This window comes from Phocoena phocoena, chromosome 1 (genome assembly GCF_963924675.1).
Source record: "Phocoena phocoena chromosome 1, mPhoPho1.1, whole genome shotgun sequence".
In the NCBI taxonomy this organism is placed as follows: Eukaryota; Metazoa; Chordata; class Mammalia; order Artiodactyla; family Phocoenidae; genus Phocoena; species Phocoena phocoena.
The window spans coordinates 8547879-8572018 of record NC_089219.1 but is presented as its reverse complement, the minus strand read 5'-3'; the positions used below and the strand labels follow the sequence as shown (position 1 = coordinate 8572018).

The following is a 24140-nucleotide window of genomic DNA, read 5'->3' as shown; positions in this document are numbered from 1 at the left end:
GTCTAGTCCAGCCGGTCACTGCAGCCTTAGCTCATGGAGCTCACTTCACTAAGGCGAACCTGGCCCCGACGGCCAGCATCCGACAGGGTCATTCAGCAGGGTCTGCTAGACTCCACGAGGATCTTCAAGATGATCTCCTACCCAGCTTAACCGACACTGAGCACCGAGCTTAAACCGTGTGGCACACAACTGTATGTAGCATCACACACGATGCTGCTGTCTTGGTAGAGAACATCATGGAACAATGGCGCTTTATGGATTCCTGGCCGGCTTTTTGTTTGTTCTTTCCAGTAACCATTTCCTCTGCCCAAACAGAAACATTTTGTTATGAATAGATTCTCATATCTGGGCAGATAACGAATCGGTCGTTCATATTTGCAACCCATGTAGCAGTCCTTTCCAGGAAAGGTAGGAAGGGGTTCCTAAGTTTGGATTGAAAGCATCTAGCTTTTAGCATGAGTGCCTACTCTCTGACATTTGTTTTCTGGAAACTTATTTCTAACATAAGGCTTAAGTTGGAGACAGAAGCGTTTTTTATTTGAAGATTTTCTTAAATTGTCTAATCTGCCCAAATCTTCAACACCGCCCCCCATTTTGAGAAAAATAGCTACATAAGAGTATATCCCACGCCAGAGGATTATCTGTCCTCCAGAACATCTACAACCCTAGGGTGTCCTAGATTCTGAATTTCTGAAAGAAGGAAAAATAAGTCCTTGTTTTGAGTACAGCTAAGCCAGTAGAGAAAACCAGGACAAATGCGGAAGACTAAGGCAGTTTTCCCTTCTCTGAGAGGCTTTTAATCCCTTCTCTGCCCTTCGGTGAACAGTGTGACCATAAAAAATGGGAATTAATTGAGAAAATGTGGAAAACCTGTGTTGGACACCTTACAGTTTTTCCTTTTCTCCATTTTGCTGGTGGTGAAAGAGGGTCAGCTTGGAGCTCTTGAGATAGATGTTTATGAAAATAAAGCTTATGTTCTTTTGAGAAAAGCCAGTGAGCTTTTACTTCACAGTCTGGGCTGTGCTGCCTTAGGCTGGCACCAAGGATTGGATGTGTCCGAGCAGCCTGGGAATTCCAGAGCTGAGAAGGGCCTAGAGCTGGTCTTTCCTTCTCCCCCGATAGGGGCGTCATGTCTCATTTTTTTGAAAATGTTCCTGTTGGAGAGACTCCTCGTTTTCCAGTGTATTCGTGCCCCTGCCTACTCTTAAACCATGCTTCCAAACTGGTGAGGGAGGAACAGCTGCCCTCAGTGCCAGGCTCTGTTTGTTGAATGAATACATCTCAGAAGAATCTGCCTTGTTGTTAGTTTAGCTGTGTGTTTGTGGTCATATTTTACTTCCGAAGTCTTCTAACGAGCCACAGCTGCCTTACTACATGTGGCCATTTAATCCCTGACCCTTCTACCGCTCAGTCCTACTTCCATCTCAGCCCGAAGTCCAGGTCCATCACAGAAGGTATTTGCACCTCTTCCCTAAGCCTTCTAGTTTGCCACTTCTCCCAAAGAGTGTGTCCTGGGCTTATTAGAAACCATTTCGTTCAGGCCTCCTCTTAGCATCTACTGTTTAATTATAGCACCTAGCAAAAAAGTCTGTCTGTGAACCCTCTTAGGAATTTGCAGCCTCAGGTGCCTCACAGGCTAGGTGGAGAGACAGACAGCTGAACTCCAGGGCAATGTGACATGCTGGGGTGGGGGACACAGCAGAGGGGGAGTGCCCAACCCAGATGAGGTTCTGGAAGGTCTCCTGAGGGAAGTGATGCCCAGGGTTGTTGTTTCTGTGGGGTTTTTTGGTTTTTTTAAAGGAAGAAGTAGCCAGAAGTGGGAGAGGGCATTCTGAGCCAAGGTGCAGCTGTATGAAAAGCCTGGGCTTATAGAGCCTAAGTAGTCAAGTGTGGCGTTAAGGGGCAAGAAGGAAGAGGGGTGGTGGCAGGAATTAAAGCTGGACGAGTGGAGGCGCGTCGGGCCTCAGGGCCCTTGTACATCCCGGCGAGGCTGTAAGTGTTACTTGGGAGACAGGGGGCTGTGGAAGGAAGCCAGGAAGCTTTTACTTCTTGCTTTGTTTTTTTTTGAGTCTCACCAGGACAGTGGCTCTTTGTAGTTACCAAACAAGATTTTTAACTGGAAGTGGGTGGTTTAGAACATCAGAATTTCTTAAAATTGTAATGCATTCATATTAAATGCCCTGAAGGGCTCATCTGGCTTGAGGATTAAGGAGTTGGTATCTGAAGGACTTAAGGTAATTAAGTCTAGAATCAGATAAATCTGGGTTCTAATCCCTTCCCATCACTTGATAGTTATATGACCCTGGGCAAATTAATTAACTTCTCGGAGTTGACCAATCTGTGAAATGGGGATAAAAATTTTAACTACTCCTGGACTTCCCTGGCAGTGCAGTGGTCTGGACTCCGCGCTTCCACTGCAGGGGGCATGGGTTTGATCCCTGGTTGGGGAACTAGGATCCCACATGCTGTTCAGCACAGAAAAAAAAAAAAAAGATTATAACCACTTCACAGGATTTTTGTGAGGACTAAGTTAAATACAGCAAAAGATTAAAAATAGCTAAGGCATTTTTGAAGAAGAAAAATAAATTTGGAGGAATTACCTTATTAGAAATCAAGATTTATCTTAAAGCTACAGTAAGTAATTAAGGCAATGTAGTATTGGCACAAGGATAGATAAATGGAGCAGATTTGAATGTCCAGAAACAGACCCACACATATATGAACCCTTGATTTATGACAAGGTACCACTATAGAACAGTGAGTTCCTCTGGGTAGGCTAGATAGCCTTATGGGGAGATAAAGGTTCTTGACCCTTACCCCATACCACACCCAAAACCTCAAGTCCAGGAGATTTAAATTCTAAATTGGAAAACAGTAGAGCTTCTAGAAGATAACATAGGAGATTATCTTCAGCATCTTGGGATAAGCAAAGATTTCTTAAACAAGATTTGAAAAACACTGACCATAAAGGAAAACATCAAATGCAATAAAAGGAGTCATTTCTTTTCACTGGAAAACACCATGAAGAAAGTAAAAAGGCAAGAAGGTATTCCAGTACATACTTCTGTGTATACTGTATCCAGAGTATATATAGAACTCCTAACAAACAAACAAAGATTAGCCAATTAAAGCATTGGCAAGAGATGTGAACAGGTACTTATTTCACAAAAGATTATGTCCACAAGGCCAGTCGACACATGAAAGACTGCTCAGGCTCATTAGTCATTATGGAAACTCAAATTTAAACTATACGATGCAAGACTTCCCTGGTGGCGCAGTGGTTAAGAATCCGCCTGTCAGTGCAAGGGACACGGGTTCGAGCCCTGGTCTGGGAAGATCCCACATGCCGCAGAGCAACTAAGCCCGTGTGCCACAACTACTGAGCCCGTGAGCCACAACTACTGAAGCCTGCGTGCCTAGAGCCCGTGCTCTGCAACAAGAGAAGCCACCACACTGAGAAACCTGCCACACCACAGCAAAGAGTAGCCCCTGCTCACCACAACTAGAGAAAGCCCACACATAGCAACGAAGATCCAACGCAACCAAAAATAAATAAATAAAAATAAATTTTTTTAAATAAAAAAATAAACCAGAAGGTGCAACTTACACGCCAATCAAAATGGCTGAAATGGAAAACACTAAATTCCAAGTGTTGGCGAAGATGTGGAGCAGCTGGGATTTCCATACCCTTCTGGTCGAAATGTAAAGTGGCAGTTTGTCAGTATCTTCTGAGACTGGAACATGCCCCTGTAAGCGAGCAATTCTACTGCGAGATTTGTTCCCACCAGAAATGTAAGCACACATGCGCCAAAGACACATATAGGAATGTTTGTCCGGACTTCCCTGGTGGTCCAGTGCTTAAGACTCCGCCCTTCCAACGTAGGGGGCGTGGGTTCGATCCCTGGTTAGGGAACTAAGATCCCGCATGCCACATGGTGCGGCCAAAAAAACAAGGAATGTAGTAACGTGACTTACCATAGAAACTGAAAACAGCGTAAACCCCCATCGACAGTAAGACAGATAAATTGTGGTATGTTCATACAGTGACATACTATTCAGCAGTAAAAAGACAAAACTGTGGCATGCAATGACGTGTATGTATCTCGTAAACATAATGTTGAATGTTTATATAGAGTTCAAAACCTGGTGAAACTAACCAATTGTATCAGAAGTGAGATAGTTGTTACCTCTTATGAGTTGCTACCTCTGGGGATGAGAAGTGAAGCTGTGATTGGGAGAAGGCTTGGGTGCTTCTGGGATGCTGGCAGTGTGTTGTGTTCTGTTTTTTGGTCTGGGTGGTAGTTATAAGGGTATCTTCACTTTGTGACAATTTATCAAGCTGTACAATTAGGTGTATACTTTCCTGTGTATATATGTTGTACTTCAGCCAGGAAGCTTATTTAAAAATAGATAATGCACATAAAACACTTTGTTTTTTTTTTAATTTTATTGAAGTATAGTTGATTTACAACGTTGTGTTAATTACTGCTGTACAGCAAAGTGACTCAGTTATACACATAGATATATTCTTTTTCACATTCTTTTCCATTACGGTTTATCACAGGATATTGAATATAGTTCCCTGTGCTATACAGTAGGACGTTGTTGTTTATCCATCCTATAAAGAATAATTTGCATCTGCCAATCCCAGTCTCCCAGTCTTTCCCTCCCCCCACCACACACCCCCCTTAGCAACCACAGATCTATTCTCTATGTCTGTGAGTCTGTTTCTGTTTGGTAGATATGTTCATTTGTGTCGTGTTTTAGATTCCACATATGGGCAATATCATATGGTATTTGTATTTCTCTTTCTTACTTCCATTAGTATGATAGTCTCTAGGTCCATCCATGTTGCTGCAAATGGCATTATTTCATTCCTTTTCATGGTTGAGTAATATTCCATTGTGTATATATATATATATATATACCACATCTTCTTTATCCATTCATCTCTCAGTGGACATTTAGGTTGTTTCCATGTCTTGGCTGTTGTAAATAGTGCTGCTGTGAACATAGGGGTGCGTGTATCTTTTCAAATTATAGTTTCGTCTGGATATATGCCCAGGAGTGGGATTGCTAGATCAAATGGCAACTCTATTTTTAGTCTTTTGAGGAACCTCCATACTGTTTTCCATAGTGGCTGCATCAGTTTACATTCCCATCAACAGTGTAGGAGGGTTCCCTTTTCTCCACACCCTCTCCAGCATTTATTATTTGTAGACTTTTTTTTTTGAACACTAGTCCTTTGTTTATTTTTAGTATTTTTTAAAATTAATTAATTAAGTTACTTTTGGTTGCATTGGGTCTTCGTTGCTGTGTGCGGGCTTTCCTTAGTTGCGTCGAGCAGAGGCTACTCTTTGTTGCTGTGCATGGGCTTCTCATTGTGGTGGCTTCTCTTGTTGCGGAGCATGGGCTCTAGGTGCATGGGCTTCAGTAGTTGTGGCACGCAGGCTCAGTAGTTATGGCTCATGGACTCTAGAGCACAGGCTCAGTACTTGTGGCGCACAGGCTTAGTTGCTCCGTGGCATGTGGGATCTTCCCGGACCAGGGATCGAAACTGTGTCCCCTGCCTTGGCAGGTGGATTCTTAACCACTGCACCACCGGGGAAGTCCCTTACTTGTAGACGTTTTAATGATGGTGGTCATTCTGACCAGTGTGAGGTGGTACCTCACTGTAGTTTTGATTTGCATTTCTCTAATAATTAGCAACGATGAGCATCTTTTCATGTGCCTATTGGCCATCTGTACGTCTTCTTTGGGGAAATGTCTATTTAGGTCTTCTGCCCGTTTTTCGATTGGGTTGTTTGTTTTTTTGTTATTGAGTTGTATGAGCTGTAAGACACTTTGAATTGTGTCTGACACATAGTCCATATCTAGCAAATACTAAGTAGTATTGATATTTAGGTAATCGATTATCATTTCATCAGAAAAACCTCCCTGTCCACCTGAATCTAAAATAAGTCCCCTGTGCCATTCTCCATCTCTGTTTTCTTCATGGTGTTTAACTCCACAGCACTTATTTCCATTTGTGTTTTGTATATCTACTTCACTGACCTATAAGCTCTGTGAAAGCAAAGACCATACCTGTCTTATCTACCGTAGTAGCTCTAGCAACCAGCACTTAGCACAAAGCCTGAGACAAAAGAGATACTGTATTGGAACTTGTCAAATGAAAGAATGAATTCCCAGCAGAAGGTTCTTTTCTCCTAAATAAACATCTGACATGGAGACTTAGAGTCTCTCTCCATGGTCATTGCCAGTATTTTATCATGGTGAGTCCTTCATTGCAGGGGATTGCCTTCTCTCCTGCTTTAACATTTTCTTCCATAGATTTTAGTTATAGAATCAAAGAGAGTGAGAACTGGAAGAGTTGAGATCATTTGGTTCAGCCTTCTTTTTTTTAACCAGTAACTTGAGGTAGCAGCCTGATTGTATGATCACTTTGTATCCCTGGAAACCATCGATTTGCGTCTCACCCCTGTTTCTTTACATATGAAGACGAGTGAGAGGGCCACAGAGCATTGTGGTACGGTTTTGTACCCCCCAGCCCCCCACCCCCGCCGTTGATTCTGGAGGCCTGTATGAATGGCATATCCTATAACTTGACCCTGCATCGACCTGTCGGTTAATCCTTACCACGGCCTGAGGGGCCACATGCAGCAGCTCATGTTGAAGACAGAACACAGAAAGTAACATGTCATGTCTCTGGGCAGCTGTATTCCCCGTAATTAATCCAGGAACCCAACAAATCTTGTCTGTCTCCAAAGGGAAATCAAACATCCATTACATTGCAATTGCAAAAAATCACTCTTAGCCAAAGACGGATTCCTGCCGGGGTGCAGGACAAGATTTCAAGTCTATGTGCAGTCGCCCTGGGACTGAGGAGCTTCCCTTCAGCCTGGGTCTTAGCCTCCCTGACTTAGGCAGCGCTAATGGGAAATGGCCTGTAACTCTTTGAGAATGTTAAAGAAATTGAACCAGTTTGTGCCTGAGCTACCAGTTAACAGTGAGGGTGACTGGGCTTTACAGCCTACAGGCAAGGGGCTAGATGGACGAACAAACCCACTCTGTGTCTTAATTCTAAACACATGTTCCCAAGGTGTCTCTGTTGCGTTGCTTGGAAGTATGAGCCCAGCTTTTACAGTTGTTTCCAGGCTTCCAGAAAAGGTACACAGTCTTGTTCTTTTCCCACACCTCTGCTGGAAGAGAAAACGCTCTGTCCAGAGGGGAAGGATTTGCTCAAAGCTTCGCACTTCTCAGTAAAAATACATTCCAAACGTCTGGACTCATGCTGCCTTCAAAAGTGCCAGTGTGCCTCGAGGAATCCATACCCCTGTAGAAAAGCTCCAAGCAGCAAAGAGTGTGCAGATGGAGGAAACCCCTTTGTAGCCCGAGCACAAGCACAGATTATATCTTTCTTTTTAGCCCCATCTTTTTCTTTAATGCCCTTTGACATCCAGCCATTACCCAAGAGGCCAAGTCCCTCACCAGTCATCAGCAGAGCTTAAATTTATTTCTGGCTGCTCTAAAGACTTCTTACAGGTTCACTTTACAACAGCTTGCCTGTATAGGGCATCTTACAAACTCCAAGGAAAGCTGCTTTTCAGTGCAGAAAGCTGACCATGAGTGAGGAGTTGTACAAAGGGAAGAGTCCTGGGGTTTCCCCTAAAGCTGACCAAAAGGACAGAGGGTCTTTCCTTGTAACCCAAGACCATTCTAAAGGGTGCCGCTTGCTGTCGGTCAGTAGTTAACCTCTGCTCCTCCGCTGCGTCTAGCTCATCCTCAGGAATGGCTGGAGACTTAGTGGGACCACTCTTACGGTGAGTTAGCAAAGCTGCTTCTGACTTTCGTGTACCACTGCGAGGGGGAACAGACTGCTGGCAATTAAACTGGGTCACAGCACTCTGAAACCTTGAATTCTAAGCTGTATCATGGTTTCAGAGCTGTTAAAGTGTACCTCTTAGAATTGATGAAATACGGTAGGTGCCCCATGGCCACCTCTGACACAGTCTGTCCCAGTGACAATGAAATGTATCAGTGGTAACACCATTGATCTCTCCAGATTCTTTTGGACATCTCATTGGCTATGAATCTTGGTGATTCAATTACAGTATGTTATGTTCCTCATCTGTCAGCTTTTCCTTACTAAAAAGGTAGGCATATTTTTTTCCTTTTCCTGATCCCAGAATGGGCATCAGTATTTCTACAATGTGGCCTAACTCCGTACTGGGGTACAAGGCCAGCGCACATCTGCTCACACGATTATAAGTGTGGAGAGTTCAAGGCTGCCGAGTCACTGGATGCCAGGTCATTTAATTTTTGTTTCCCAACTTCATCCACATAATAGACTGAGTCAGAGCTCTTGGACATGCAGAAGCCAAGAAATCAGGATTTTACCCAAAACATCAACTCTATTTTGAGTCAAGGTAGTTGAAAATAAGCTTTGGGCTTCAGTCTGTCAGCCCTCCCCGCTTTGTTGTTTCCTGACAGCTTCTTCTTCCTGATCGTCTCTCTCAGAGCTCTTCATTTCACTCTGGATATGAAGAAGCAGAAAGGAGGAGAAAAACCTCCAGGCATCACCAGAAAAGGAGCAGTGCTCACTGTTGTAGAATAAAGAGATAATGGCCAATTTGTCAAGAAGTGTTGACAAGAAAGATAAAGTTGGCAGTAATTAACTGGCTGACACGCTGGGACTGATGCGCATGCCAGCGGCTCCCTAAATCAGCCAGGGCCTTGGAAATGTGACAGCCATTCATCATTTTTACAGCACGCCTCTGACAGGCCCCTGGGTTGGAAACCCGGCCAGCACAAATCGTGTGCTTTGACACTCCAGGTCTCTGCGACCTCTCAGTGCCTTACTCTGGTTGTGCTGGGGAGCCCGGGCCCCGCATTCAGCCAGGAGGGGCGTGGAGGTGATGGGTGAAATGGGCCCGCTTGCCCTGCTTGTTGCCGAGCACTGTGCTCATCCTCAGGGAGGCCGCTCTGATTCCCAGGGCTGAGCCCGCAGGCGTCTACAGGACCGACCGCCTGTGAGCAGAGTGGGAGCTCCTGCCGCGCTCCTGGCGCCCTGGTGGCTTAACTAGTGCTGCTCTCACCCAGCCACGAGGGTGCGCCCACGAGACGGGCTCGTACGTGCCATCCAGCAGCAGGGTGACATTCTTATGCAGCTGTTAAAAATAATTATGAAGGGGCTTCCCTGGTGGCACAGTGGTTGAGAGTTCGCCTGCCGATGCAGGGGACACGAGCTTGTGCCCCGGTCCGGGAAGATCCCACGTGCCGCGGAGCGGCTGGGCCCGTGAGTCGTGGCCGCTGAGCCTGCGCGTCCGGAGCCCGTGCTCCGCAACGGGAGAGGCCACAACAGTGAGAGGCCTGCGTACCTCAAAAGAAAAATAAATAAATAAATAAAAATAATTATGAAGACTCCGGATAAAGTAGGAAATGCCTGTGATATGTGAAAGAGCAGAATCCAAAGCTGTATGATCACTCTAGCTAGCACTGTGCATAAAATATGTATTTATACAGAATATGCATGGGCAAAAGTAACGTTCTAATATCGTGGTGAACTTCCCTCCCCCCACTTTTTCTTAATTAAAAAAAAAAAAGATATACTTCCTCCTACCAGTCTCGAAAAGATAGTTTTTGTCTCTCCTTTCCCTAATCTACACAGTTGTTAACATTCTATCTTTTTTATTCTTAAGGCCCCACTTTCTCACATACAGATCTGGCAAGTCTTCTAGATATTATGACAGACGTGTCATTTACACTGTGAGCAGACAAAGGAAAGGGTGAAGACAAAGTAAGAGCTCATTATCCTTAAGCCACTGTGGTCTGAGTTGTCAGGAACCCATGTGATTGTCCAAGGCAGTCCACCCACCTCTCTTGCACCAGATTTTTTTTGTCTTGGTGCCTTAGGTCCCTGAGGGTGCCAAGGACACCAAATGTCCCAGCTTTGAAACCAGGTAATGAGGCCAGCCTCCTTTTCTTAATATGTAGAAAAGGAGTAAATTTACTCTTCCTAAGTTTCTGAAGCAAGAAAGGAAAGTTTGTCCTGCCAGACCCTGGGGTGCTATCTTCATGCCCTGACTGTGGCTTTAAGGGGGGGACCCTAAGGCCTGCCAGCCCCCTTCGCTCTCCCTACCCACCTGCGTTTGAATTACCCCTCACCACCTTTCTCCGCTGTACATTTCGGATGTTCTCACGTTGCCTTCTGTCTTCACTGCTGTCCTGCTTGAAAAGAGACTGTCATACCCTTGAGCTCCCCAGAGTCCCAGGGGAACTGCTTGATGAAAAGACATCAGGGCCCCACCAATCCTGGATCTTCCTGGCTCTGTACAGGAATCAAGATGTTTTGTTTTTAATCATCCGTTGGACACAGAGCTAAGTCTTGGTGCTGGAAGAAGTAACAGGGATGGACAGAAGCAGCTACCGCTCTATAAGAGAAATAAGAAAGACTGCTTGGGGGACTTCTCTGGTGGCACAGTGATTAAGAGTCCGCCTGCCAATGCAGGAGACACGGGTTCGAGCCCTGATCCGGGAAGATCCCGCATGCCGCGGAACAACTAAGCCCGTGTGCCACAACTACTGAGCCTGCACTCTAGAGCCTGTGAGCCACAACTGCTGAGCCCACGTGCCACAACTACTGAAGCCCGCGCGCCTAGAGCTCAGTAACAAAAGAAGCCACCGCAATGTGAAGCCCACGCACCGCAACAAAGAGTGGCCCCTGCTCACCGCAACTATAGAAAGCCCACGTGCAGCAATGAAGACCCAACGCAGCCAAAAATAAATTAATTAATTAATTTTTTTAAAGTGCATTAATTAGGGCTTCCCTGGTGGCTCAGTGGTTGAGAGTCTGCCTGCTGATGCAGGGGACATGGGTTCGTGCCCCTGTCCGGGAAGATCCCACATGCCGCAGAGTGGCTGGGCCCGTGAGCCATGGCCACTGAGCCTGCGCATCCAGAGCCTGTGCTCCGCAACGGGAGAGGCCACAACAGTGAGAGGCCCGTGTACCGCAAAAAAAAAAAAAAAAAAAAAAAGTGCATTAATTTAAAAAGATAAAGCAACAGAAAAAATTCATTAAAAAAAAAAAAAAGACTGCTTGATATACTGCTTGATACAAAGCAGGGTCCATCTGGGCCTCAACTTGGCTCTTCAGGAGCTCCTCAGCCAGACCCGCCCAGGTCCGCTGTCAGCTGTGTTGCATGTGTCACCAGCCCAGCACCAAGGGTATTCAGAGTATTTTTACTTGACAGAGAACCAAATAAAATGTAGACTGCACTAGAAATAGGAGAGAGAAGGCCCAGAGCCATTTGGGAAGCAAGTGCATGACGTTCTCGTAAATTCCTGATGCGAGCACTAGGAAGGCCTGAGTAGTTCCCCAGATGTGACTGCAGATGCTCCTCGTGTGACCGGCTTTCCAGTGGGCTCCAGCTCGTGTTGAGCTATCCTGCATCACTTTGCTCTTAGTAGCCGAAGGTCATCAAGGCACCAAGGCTAAGAGATGAGGTTGATAACCAAGTGAGCCGTACCATGAGGAATTACCAGGCCAGATGACATTGGATTTGACACCAGTCCAGAAGCCCAAAGAGCAGTGACTTAGGAAACAACACAGTTCCTCAGGTTTCCCTTCAGGTAGTAAGAGTGGCATTTGGATGCCGAGCCAGAGACCCTCCTGTTGGTTTGCTAGTGGGTCAGCATTAGTTAGGATGTGGAGCAGTTAATGACCCGCTGTTTCTTCAGTCTCATCCTCAGTGAGACTGGTCACCACTTGCCTGTGAAAAGCACCGAGGAAAAGATTGAAGAGGCGAGTCACGGGGAAGTGAACAGTCCCCACTCCCAGCACTAGCTCCTCAGCCATCGCTCTCGCCAAGGCTGTCGCCAAGGCAACGAGAAGCTCCTTCACGTCGGAGTCCCTTACTCAGCTTACACGCTTTCCCTACGTCTGGAAAGAGTTTCGGATAGTGGAGAAAAGATGCCTGGTGTAATCTGTTTGGTGTAGGAGGCATTGAGGCCATATCTTATTTGTTAATTCGACTCAGTTCTAAAAAGTGTTTCCCTCAATTGCCAAGAATTTCCCAGTTTCAAGCTCTTCAACTCAGCTTCCTTTAATAAAAGTTAAATCTTGGAGTGAGGGAGGGGAGGTGGGGAATGAATGAGTGAATATGTCTGAATAATTGCCTTTTCCCCTCTTGATATCCTAATTCATCGTGTTTCCCTGTCTGTCTCTCTTCATTGTATTTCTAACACCAGGTTTACTTGTGGGCTCTGCGTTTTATTCTGTGGGTAGGCAGCTTCTGTTTGCTCTGTCGACTCGCAACTATACAAGAGCTCAACTGGATGTTCTCACTGCGCAGTGAAGTAGGATACAAATCTACCCCAACACCCATGCCAAGACGGCACTGGGACGGGATCCACTAGCCTAGAAATTCTTGCGCCGCAGCCATCTTTTCCTTCTGGCCCTGGTGAGCGTGGAGAGGAGACAGGCTATCTGGTTGACCTGTCATCCTGTGCACTGTTGTCGTGGGCACGTTGCTGCCTAAGCCTCCATCTCTCTACACTTGTTTGTTAGCGTCGGTGAGGCCTGGTTTGTGTTGTTAAGCACTCCTCTGCTGTTGGGCTGAGCTTTGAACAGTTTGCCCTTTATAAGCCTCCAGCATTAATACGGAAAGACCCCGGGGCACGCAAGGGAGCGTTTATTGAACGGGCTGTAGGAAACTCCCAGCTGCCCCATAAAACGAGAGCTCCTCATTAGGGGGCCTTTTGAGCAAAGGTGGTTTCTGCACACGAGCCACACATACAGTCTCATAAAACCACATCTGAGTTTAAAAAGGGAGTATTTGAACGGACAGTCTTGTGTCACCCAAGCAAGCAGGAGATTGGGGCCTTAGTAGCTGGGAACTTCTGAGTTTCCACAGAGGCTTATTCATCCCCCACTTTGCAGCCTGCGCTCTGTCTGTAAGCCTGGCAGCCTCGAACAAGCTGCCTGTGGCCGCACGCTGACTGTCCTGCTGGGAGGTGTGGAGGTGTTGCCAGTGGCTTCTGAAAGGAAATAAAAAGATGGGAAACGGGAGCTTAGGGGTCAGAGCAGGGTGTTAGCCGTGGTATGGGTGAGGAAGCTAAAGGGAAGGTGCATTACAGCTCCTTTTTCCCGTACAGCAGATTATATACAGAGTTCGCTCGTGGAAACGTCCCATGCCATGCTTTCAGTCACTTATTTTACACATATTTGCTCAGGCCCACTGATGCCGAGAGTAGACAGCTGACACGCTTCTCTCCCACCGCAGAGCTGTACCCTTAGTTATTACTTCAGATCCTTTTAATGGTACAATTTCGAAGGGAAAGGTTGACCGGCTGGGCCACAGTTTCCTTATACGTAAAATGGGAGTGTTAATAATGTCTACCTCGTAGGGTTAAGATGACATGTATCAGCAGTAATCAGCATAGTGCCTGGCACCTACAGTGAGCCCGCAGTAAATTTAGGTATCTTTTTGTTGTTATTATAATCCATTGCCTCTCGTGATGGAGTGCCAGAAGCCGTGGAGGAAGGAGAAAAAGTTAAGGTCCCAAGCAAGATGGTAGACTCTCTCGAGCACCAGGAGAGCCTCCAGAGCCTCAGCCCCTGCAGTTGCGTTCTCCAGCAGCCTTGTAGGCACACATGGGAGACTCCACGGAAGGAAAGAAGAAAGAAATGCATTTAGGGAGAAAGTTCTATAGGAAAGAAGAATGCAAACAGGGAGGAGGAAAGAATAAACAGGATGAGAACAGCTGGGTGACTTGAAATCTCTCCTCTCTGAACAGTCGAAAGTAGGTGTGTACAATCTCCTTTACTTTGAGGTCCTCAAACCAGAACTTAATTTATCAAAGGGACCCTTTCTCTCTGCTCCCACTCATTTTTCATGGGTTTGTTTTAGTCCATTTAGTCAAAGTTGTCATTTTTTCAGTGACTGTCCTTACTGTTGGACAAGAGCTTGTCATGCATCTCAAGGTGCACCCCCGGTTTTCCTGGCCATTGATCGAGGCCTGGTCAGTGTGGGTCCGCTGTGAGCCCAGCCCCTCTTTCCTTCCCACGGGGCTGTCTGCATCCTCACCTGCTTCCACACATATTCAAGCGGGGAGTTCTGTGCGGGTGACTTATGTGGACTTTCTCTTAAAGGCGTTGGGGCCATGTGATGAGTTTTCTTTTTAAGTTTGCAAAGCTGTGTTGGTCTGTCCTTGGAGGAGGTATATCAGAGCCATAGCAACATTAAGGTAAAATTTATATTTCTCCTCTGAAGTCTCAAGTCACAACTTCCTGATTTTGATCAGTTTCTTGTAAAATTCTCCTTTTTATGTATAACAAATGGGCGAGTGGGGGGGGAGGGACTTTTGCTTGCTTTTGTTTTTGTGTTGCTTTATTCCCCAGAGTGAGGCAAGTTTTGGTAATGTTTATAATTTGTTCTTGAAAATTAGAGTATGTTCCAGAGCATAAGACTGGAAGACAGTTATTAGAACTCCTGGATTTTTATGTCTGATTCTTAGAGGTAACTTCTTTTGGTTCAGGCAAGAAACACTTTCCTTATCTTCCTCATCAGAACACTTTATATTCCTACCAGGGCCATCCCAATAGTCCACATTAGGACTAAAAATAATATATAGACTATATTACTATATATAGTTACATATGATATATTACATATTTGAGTATAACGTATAGAATATATACTGGCTTTCTTTTTTCCTGCCTTCTTGTGCTTCCAAAATCTTTATTTGGGCTCAAGGAGCTAGATTATCACAAATCTATACCCAGCAATATTAATTATTAATGCGGTTTACCCAGCCCTATGTGAGTGAGCAGCAAAGCTGAGAACCTGACTTGAGGCCAAGAGGAATGGGAAACTGCTTCACGATGAGCATGCAGTGGAATTAGTCCCTTTGGACTTGGCTTTTCATTCTCAGCTTAGAAAAACTCTCATAGGGCTTCCTAAAGGACCATGATGTTACAGCTTCACTTTGAAATTAAAAATATTTCTGAATCCTGCAGCAGAAAACTTACGGAGAACATCTGGGCTCATTGCTTTGCTTGGGACCCACACAGAAGCACAAAACGGTCCGCCCAGTAGATCCCACACAAGGTTGCCCATCTACTCCTATAAATAAAGGAGAGGGATGTCTGTGCAGTTACTTTCGCCTCTGGTTGCAGAGCCTGGAGCCTTGAGCTTGGACACCCAGTCTAGACTCCCAAGGTGGTCTGTCACATTTTGCTCCCTGCCTATGAACAGATGTAGTCGTCGTTGTCCTGTGGTTTTCTCAAGCCTGCTCCCTCCCTCTCTTCCTTCCATAACTCAAGCTTATGTTTAGTGTTGGGTTAGTTGCTGCTTACCCTCTTACATAGGTCCCTATTGGAACAAGGGTCTGAGCCTTGCAGCTCCCCTACTTTCAGGACCTCTTCACAGCCTCTCTGATGAACCAACTTCAGGCAGCAAGCCTTCCAGCTTTCCTGCCCAGTTGCCCCAATACACTTACAGTTCTCCAGCCCCAACTGGCCATATGCCGCCCACAGATGACATCAGCAAAGTTGTGTGTTGTTAAGAAAAGCATCTCTCTGCCAGAGAGACCAGGCAAGTGACTTGGGATGCGATCCCTTCACAGCCTGCTGCAGAGGGAGGGCATGGTCTTTGAAAAGGGACTAGGGAAACATCTGAATTTGAAAGAGATGGGCCCTGTCAGGGGAGCAGTCAAGACTGTTGCTGGGTTCTCTGTCATTGACGTGGATGACCCAGCCTCAGTGCCACTTCTTTGTCACCCACAGAGCCTGATGATTTGTATTCATTGTGGTTATTCTTATCACCAAGGGCAACTGATGAGAAGAAGTAAGAGTTAAAAGTTCAGAGGTACCTCATCTGGTTGTGTTCTACAACAGGAACGGTTCTGGAGCCAGGGTTTCTAGTTAAAAAACAGACATGTGCTGCCTGACGTATGATATCCGAGAGGAAACCAGTCTGCTGCTTGGAGGAAGGGCCCCAGAGCAGGCAAGGCCTCCTGTCCACCAAATGTGGCCCCTTCAAAATTAGGAGTATGAGATCAAGATGAAATCATTCAGGCCGAGCTTTCTGGGTGGTAATAGATAATTGATGCTCTTTCTACATCTGTAAGACATTGTCCCCAGCATGCTGGTGAGCCATCTGCCCACAAATGACCCTGCACCTCCCACCCTCTGACATGCTGAGTGTAACCACCTATTCCTTTTGTTTTCCCAGCATTAATAATAAGCTACAGCAGCCAGAGGCAGCTGCCGGGGTATTAGAATATGCCATGAAACACTTCGGAGAGCTGGTAAGTTGCCTCATTCCTTTTAGAAGAGCAAGAGGTAGCCACCTGGCTAGGGAGGCACTAAGCCACGACCTTAAGAAAGTTACTTTCCTTTTCTGTTTTTTTGCCAATTGTTAAAAATCTGATGCTGACTTACCTATATCTTGAGGTTGAAGGAGACAGTGGCTGTATGGAGTGTATTCAAGCTGAACAGAGATCGTGAGGGCAGAATCTAAAAAACAGTAATAACTTGTATTTATCAAGCTCTCAGCATGCGCCTAGCCCTTTGCTATGTGCTTTATGTACTTCATCTAATTCAGGAACCCTTTGAATGTGTACTATTGTTATCCCATTTTACAGATGAGGAGACTGTGGTCCCAGCAGGATAACAACCTTACCTGAGCTGACAGTGAATAAGTGGCAGAGCCAGGACTTGAACCCCGGGCAGTCTGGTGTTAGAGCCCAGGTGTTTAACCCTGACCAGAGTTGTCTTTGTGTCCTCTGTGACAGCCAGCATTGCCACTGGCCCATAGTTCAGGCTCAGTACCTACTTCAGAGGAAACCATGGGTAATTCTCCAGAAAAAAATATGCCATAATTTATACCTGATATTGAGGGATTGTTCCATTTCATTATTGCTTATATAGCTTCTTGCCTCCTGCCGTCTTTGCCCAACTGATACTAAAATGATTCCGTTACTCTCTGTAGCCCTGGGAGAGTGCTTTGGTAACTCCAAACCATATATAAGGCATCGACTTAATCAACTTAACATTGACTTCCTGGAAGGTCAGGAAGTTCTGGGTCCATATATTTGATGAGGAACCTTTTATTAGTCAAGTAGGTCACTTACTCCAGTCTGCCTTAATCAAGAGCCCAGTGTGTTAGAGTGAAGAAAAGTGACTACTTCACGGGCTTTTGCCTTCTACAAGGGCTGTTCAACTGGGCTGAAATCTTTCAGGGAATATTTTGCCATCTTGAGCACATATCTATGACTAGACTAAGAAAGCATCTCCAGATGACAAAACAGAAGGGACTGTGTCTCATCCATCTTTGCCAGAATCCTTGTTTGCAGAGGGAAGAAGGTCAGCAAAGAGGGCACTTCATGTACTCCACCCAGAGATGTCCTCTCCTGTGATATCCTTAGCGCTTAGACCGCAGTAATTGAAACAGGGATTCCACAAACATCTGGTATTCAGGCCATTTTATACCCCAGTGGCTCAGAGTACCAACCTTAAATGAAGAGTTCCCCCGTCTCCAGGTTCTAAAGGTGGCCATTGCTCCAGGGTGGCTGCTGAACCTGTGGTGGATTTTCTGTTATATTTAGGTGGCTGAGTCGCATCAAGCTCGACAGTGGTTGCTTTTTCTTGGCAGGGCCTGCGCTTTCTCAGCGCAGTTTAGGTAACAGCAATCTCATTAGAATTTTGTGGGATTCATTGCTTAAACCTTATAGTTTCTGAAATCTGTTGCAATTCAAAATATTCCTGCCCCCTACGTGACCTGCTCCATACGCCACTCCCCCTACTTTCTGCTTGTTCATACTGAGTGTGTGCCATGCATTAGTCATGAGCCTTTGTTTCTTTTCCACCCAGTACAGAAATTCAAAATGGGAAGTTTACCAGTGTTACTCTTTAATTTCAGAGTTTTTAATTGTACAGTCTCTGCAGTCACTGTTCTCTCTGTAAGTTTTTGCTTTCATATTAGGCGTAGTAGAGCGGCATGATTCTAGACGAGCTTGGGAAATGGAGCTTAGGCGGTTCTACCCTCCACAGAGTCCATTTTGGCAAACCTCATTGTACATGGACATTGGGGAACGGGCTGTTGTGGCCGCAGAATTAGGCCTGGGGAAGCAGAGGGGGCTGGCTCTGCTGAAAACACACGAGGGGAAGCAGGCACAAGTTAGCTCCCTAAAATAGAAATGACCTGCTTACAGAGGTTCAAGGAGAAAAGGTTCTGTCAGAGAGCTTAGCACACAGTAGCTGTTAGTGTATGTGCTGCTCAAATAAGACTTTCATTTAGAAAGGAGAGAAAGGAAGGTAATGGGGGAAGCAAATGTGGGCCCTGCATTGTATCATACAAATTCCACTGCAGGATCGTACTGTTGTTAAGTAAATCCCTGGAGAGCCACTCCCCTGGCCCAGTAGAGAAATGGTCGTTTACCAAGCTGGTAATGAAGAAGCCCAGAAGACAGACTGAGGTGGAGGCAGATGGCGGGCAGACAGAGACGTAAAACAGTCCCCGGGCCATTCAGAGAGCCGTAGCCTGCAGCTTCTAGACTGCAGTACCGCTCATTCACGTGGCCGCCACTGAACTGCAGCGTGGCGCGCCGTCTGCCGGGTAATGGAACCCGTCCTTTGGCCCCTGCCACTGGGAAAGCTGCCAGGTGCTAAGCAGGAGGGAACATTGGATGGGGGAGACTCTAGAAGAAGGGAGGAAGTTTTTCCAAAGAATTTTAAGTGGCAGTATTATATTGTAGTTTAAATTATTATTTCCTGAAAGTTTAAAAATGCATTAAGAAACGCAGAGAATCGAGAGCTTTTTAAAAGCGAGTGGTTTTCCTCCAGCAGATATGCAGATGTGACCTGGTCTTTCTGGCCTTATCCGGAAAGCAGCTGCCACCCCTGCCATGTGGCCCACTGTCAGCATTCCAGCAGATCGAGGCCTTGGCATCCTTATAGGAGCCCTGGTCGGGGCTTCCTGCCGTCCTAAATGATTTCCCCTGTCTTTGTATCCCCACATGCTGGAGTTCTGCTGCCTTCTGTGTCTGGGCTGGAAGTGATGGGGGGAAAGCACGGCCTGACATCTGCTCTCAGATTATCCCAGGGTTGTTCCATCACTGTGCCAAGGAACCAGCATTCCCACTGTCACCAAACATACCTCCGGATATTCTGAAGTTCTTTTCAGTCAAAGCCAAGGCAAACTGTGATGGGTGAAGTGTCACGCATACAGCACAGCACACTCGGGAAAGAGAGTCTGTGGATTAAAAAAAATGTACCTCTGTGTTCTCTGTGCCTCCCAATAGTCCTCTTTCTTTTCCGCTTGGCAGGAGATCCAGGCTACCTGGTATGAGAAACTGCATGAGTGGGAGGATGCTCTTGTGGCCTACGATAAGAAAATGGACACCAACAAGGATGACCCAGAGCTGATGCTGGGCCGCATGCGCTGCCTCGAGGCCTTGGGGGAATGGTAAGCTGTAGCGGGATGATGGCCGAGTTGCATTTGAAATGCTTCTCCCAACCAGAGTTCTCATCTAAGACTCTCATTTTTGTTTCACTTGGTTATTTTCCCAGGAATCATCTATCACTTTGGAGTGTTTCTCTCTCTGTTCTGTTGCAGTGCTAAATAGAAAGACGCTTTTTTTCTTTTTCTTTCTTTCTTTCTTTTTAACTTAAACTTTGTAATGCTCTGGGACAGGACAGGTGTGGGTGTGCTCCTGGGATCTACAGCTGTTTTCTCTCTGCCTCTTGACCTTGACTGACTGATGAAGACTTCATATTCTTACTCTGCAACCTTGATTTTTTTTCTTTTCTTTATTACCTCTTGCTAATGATTTTAGGAAAGAACAGATGACTGCTTTCTTCAGGTGCTTCACCTTTATTGAATGCTTACTACGGGCTCAGCACTATGCCAGGCTCCAGAGATTAAAAAGAAAAAAAAAAAAAAGGCCTCTTCCTTTGTGAGGCTGATGAGACAATCACGTTGCAGGCAGTTACTAGAGCCTGAGAGCCCAGGGACAGTGAGTGGTCTGAGCACACAGCTCTGAAAGACCGAAGTGGGGAACGGGGTGATCTTGCAGTTCTCCCTGGAGGAAGGTCTACGGTTGGGAGACAGGTGAAGGAGAATGGGGAGAGAGAAAGGGTGTGCCAGGTAGAAGTGACAGTAACGCTTGATTTAGAACACTTGCCTGCATCTTGGCCTGGGGAGTTGTTAGGGGATGTTAAAGGAAAAATGGTTCCTGTTCCGTTTTCCAGCATCCAGTGCAGTTTTGTAAAATAGCTAAAACAAAATGCCATCCTGCAGTCATGAGCTAGTTTAACTACAGTTTTAAATAACAAACAGAATGCTGTACTGCCTCCCCACGAGCAGATTATCTCAACTTCCTCTTGCATATGGGACTGAGTGCCCCATTCATTCATTCATACAGTTGTAGTGAGCGCTTACTCATTGCCAGTGTCTGTGCTAGCCCCTGAGAACACAGCATGAACAAGAGGGACACAGCCCCTGCCTTCCCAGAGCTTACAGGGCAGACGACCAGGCTGCTGTAGCACAGAGTGAATACAGTTTTAAAGGAGAGGAGAAGCCCAGGGGCTGTGGGATATCAGAAGGGGCCCTAATCCTAGCTTGGAAGGTTCTGGAAGGCTTCCAGGAAGAAGTGATAACTATCTCGGACCCAGACAGTGAGGAGGAGCGAGCACATTATTATGTTTAGAGTTCTGAAAGTTCAGTAAGGCTGTGGGGTCGAGTGTGTTGCGGAAAAGAGGTAAGAGGTGAGGCAAGAGAGCTAGGCAGGGGCCAGATCATGTGGGGCTTATGGTCCACGTTAAGAGTTTGAACTTTAACCGAAGGGCTGTTGATTGGCCATTCTCCAAACCCCACAGAATTTTTTTCTTTGCATTCTTTCATTCAGTGCCCTGAATTGCTCACCTCCTCTTCTCCTTTTTCTACTTTTTGAAATGCTCCCCATCTTTCAAGGTCCACCTGAACTGTTTCTCCCTCCTTAAAACCTTTCCTGCCCTCCCCGCCTTTCATAATTAGAGACAACCACTGTCCTTAGGTGGGTTAAGTAGGGTTGGCGTGGATGCGTTAGAAGAGACTTTATATGCGATTTTGTTTAATCTCCTTGTGTGACAGTTGGGAAACTGAGACTCATAGAAGTTGACATAGCCTGCCCGAGGTCTCCCGAGAGCAGAGTCATCCAGGTCTCCTGACGTTGCACTACCCAGTGCCATCTACCTCTGAGCTCTTGAATTCGTTCCAGTTTTATTATTACCTATAAAGTATAAGTGGCTAGTGATGCTGACCAAGGGGTCTAAGAATGCAGTAGGCTAAAAGAGATTTTAAAAAGAGATGAAAAGGCTTCCCTGGTGGCGCAGTGGTTGAGAGTCCGCCTGCCGATGCAGTGGACACGGGTTCGTGCCCCGGTCCGGGAAGATCCCACATGCCGCGAAGCAGCTGGGCCCGTGAGCCGTGGCTGCTGAGCCTGCGCGTCCAGAGCCTGTGCTCTGCAACGGGAGAGGCCACAACAGTGTACCGCCCGTGTACCGCAAAAAAAAAAAAAAAAAGGGATGAAAGAAGTAGAATTCTTTTCCTGATCATATGCAGGTTTTTTATATGGTTTATTCAGCCAATTCTATTTAGAGTGCAACTTCTGGATTGCTTTTGCTCTGAGTATGTATCCTGAACGTGCCCGAGGCAGGTGTTCACTGGAGGTGGCCCTCAGGAGTGATCCAGGGTTACCAGTGAGCTAAGACCCGCTCCCCATGCTCAGCCTCTGGGAGCTGAGTACCAGAGACAGCCACCCCCTCCCCCAGCTCCCCAGCCACACCTGCAGCTACTTGAACCTAAGTAAACCTCCCTGCACTGTTCCTTTCATGGCCTCTGGGTCCTTGAGGACAGATTCCTCAGGAATGAGATCATAGACAGCCAAGTACTTAGGTGTTGCCAATTGAAGAACGCTCCTTACACTTTTTGCTGCTGCACTGGGTGGGAAAGTCAGAGTCTTGGAGGGCCTTTTACCCAGTCCTCCCTGGTGTCAGTGAGAGGTGCCAAAGAGCCTCCTAGTGGTTGCCCCACAGACAGTCTCATACTTTTTATTTATTTGACTTTGTTCGCCCCCGTGCCTTTGAGAGTTATGACTCAGTATATTCTGCATCCTTATTTGTAACAAATGTTTGTGGGAGAGGAACCCCGCCTCTGTGTACACCGACCAGGTTCTGACAGCTGTTGACACAGCCTCAGCTTGAAGTCGGTGCCTGTGTCCCCTGGCGGGGCTGCCTTTCAGGATGCTGATCCTGCACTGCTCCCTGCTTTGTCTCTGGAGTTAACAGTTTGTGGCGTTTCACACTGAACTCGCTCCCTGCCTCGAGATGAAGAGGAAAGCTAAATCCCAGACCTGTGACACAGAAATGGGGGGTCCTGACGAAACAGCAGAGGGAGGCTGAATTGCCTACGGCTACCAGCTCTACAAATTTGAGTTCTAGGGTTGGAAGGAGCATTCAGAGATCATGTCGCTTTCCTTTACCTCCAGACAGGACCCCAGCGAAAATGTGCTGCCCAGAGGAGCTGTTCTATGCTCTGAGCCAGTGGTTCTCTAACTGTGGCCCCTGGATCACAGCATCAGTATCACCTAGAAACTTGTTAGAAATCTACTTTCTCAGGCCCCAGTTCAGACCTCCCGAATCGGAAACTCAAGGATGGCACCCAAGGAGCCCTCCGTGGGATTATGATCTATGTAAGGAGCCCTCCATGGGATTATGATCTGTGTAAGGAGCCCTCCATGGGATTATGATCTGTGTAAGGAGCCCTCCATGGGATTATGATCTATGTAAGGAGCCCTCCGTGGGATTATGATCTATGTAAGGAGCCCTCCGTGGGATTATGATCTATGTAAGGAGCCCTCCATGGGATTATGATCTATGTAAGGAGCCCTCCGTGGGATTATGATCTATGTAAGGAGCCCTCCGTGGGATTATGATCTATGTAAGGAGCCCTCCGTGGGATTATGATCTATGTAAGGAGCCCTCCGTGGGATTATGATCTATGTAAGGAGCCCTCCGTGGGATTATGATCTATGTAAGGAGCCCTCCGTGGGATTATGATCTATGTAAGGAGCCCTCCGTGGGATTATGATCTATGTAAGGAGCCCTCCGTGGGATTTTGATCTATGTAAGGAGCCCTCCGTGGGATTATGATCTATGTAAGGAGCCCTCCGTGGGATTATGATCTATGTAAGGAGCCCTCCGTGGGATTATGATCTATGTAAGGAGCCCTCCGTGGGATTATGATCTATGTAAGGAGCCCTCCGTGGGATTATGATCTATGTAAGGAGCCCTCCGTGGGATTATGATCTATGTAAGGAGCCCTCCGTGGGATTATGATCTATGTAAGGAGCCCTCCGTGGGATTATGATCTATGTAAGGAGCCCTCCGTGGGATTATGATCTATGTAAGGAGCCCTCCGTGGGATTATGATCTATGTAAGGAGCCCTCCGTGGGATTTTGATCTATGTAAGGAGCCCTCCGTGGGATTATGATCTATGTAAGGAGCCCTCCGTGGGATTATGATCTATGTAAGGAGCCCTCCGTGGGATTATGATCTATGTAAGGAGCCCTCCGTGGGATTATGATCTATGTAAGGAGCCCTCCGTGGGATTATGATCTATGTAAGGAGCCCTCCGTGGGATTATGATCTATGTAAGGAGCCCTCCGTGGGATTATGATCTATGTAAGGAGCCCTCCGTGGGATTATGATCTATGTAAGGAGCCCTCCGTGGGATTATGATCTGTGTAAGGAGCCCTCCGTGGGATTATGATGCACATAACAATCTGAGAACTGCTGCTCTAAGATAACCTCCAGCAGGACCCAGAGTGAAGGTTTCTCAGTTTAGACGGCAGGAAAACAACACTGAGGTTCATCCAGCTGCTGTCTCTGCGCTTCAGTAAGTGCACAGGGCAGGATGGCTGCCCACTTCCTCTTTTTTATCTTGGCTGTGTATTGAGCTAGAATGCTTGCATCCCTGGCTCTCTTGACCTTGTGACAGAGAGACAGTGAAAGGTAATGACTGCCAGGCCATGATGCTGGATAATGGCCCCGAGCAGTTCTCCTAGATGTGGTCAGCAGTCAGCTTCTCGGTGAGCCCAG

At 46.5% G+C, this 24140-nt stretch overlaps 1 protein-coding gene across 1 annotated transcript in view; it reads left to right on the top strand.

The window, feature by feature from the left end:
- Positions 1-24140, top strand: part of MTOR (mechanistic target of rapamycin kinase) — a 115485-nt gene that overhangs the window by 56746 nt on the left and 34599 nt on the right. The window contains exons 28-29 of the mRNA XM_065877125.1: positions 16233-16308; positions 19327-19466. Coding sequence (XP_065733197.1) covers positions 16233-16308; positions 19327-19466 — 216 coding nt within the window. The remainder of the gene's footprint in view (positions 1-16232; positions 16309-19326; positions 19467-24140) is intronic.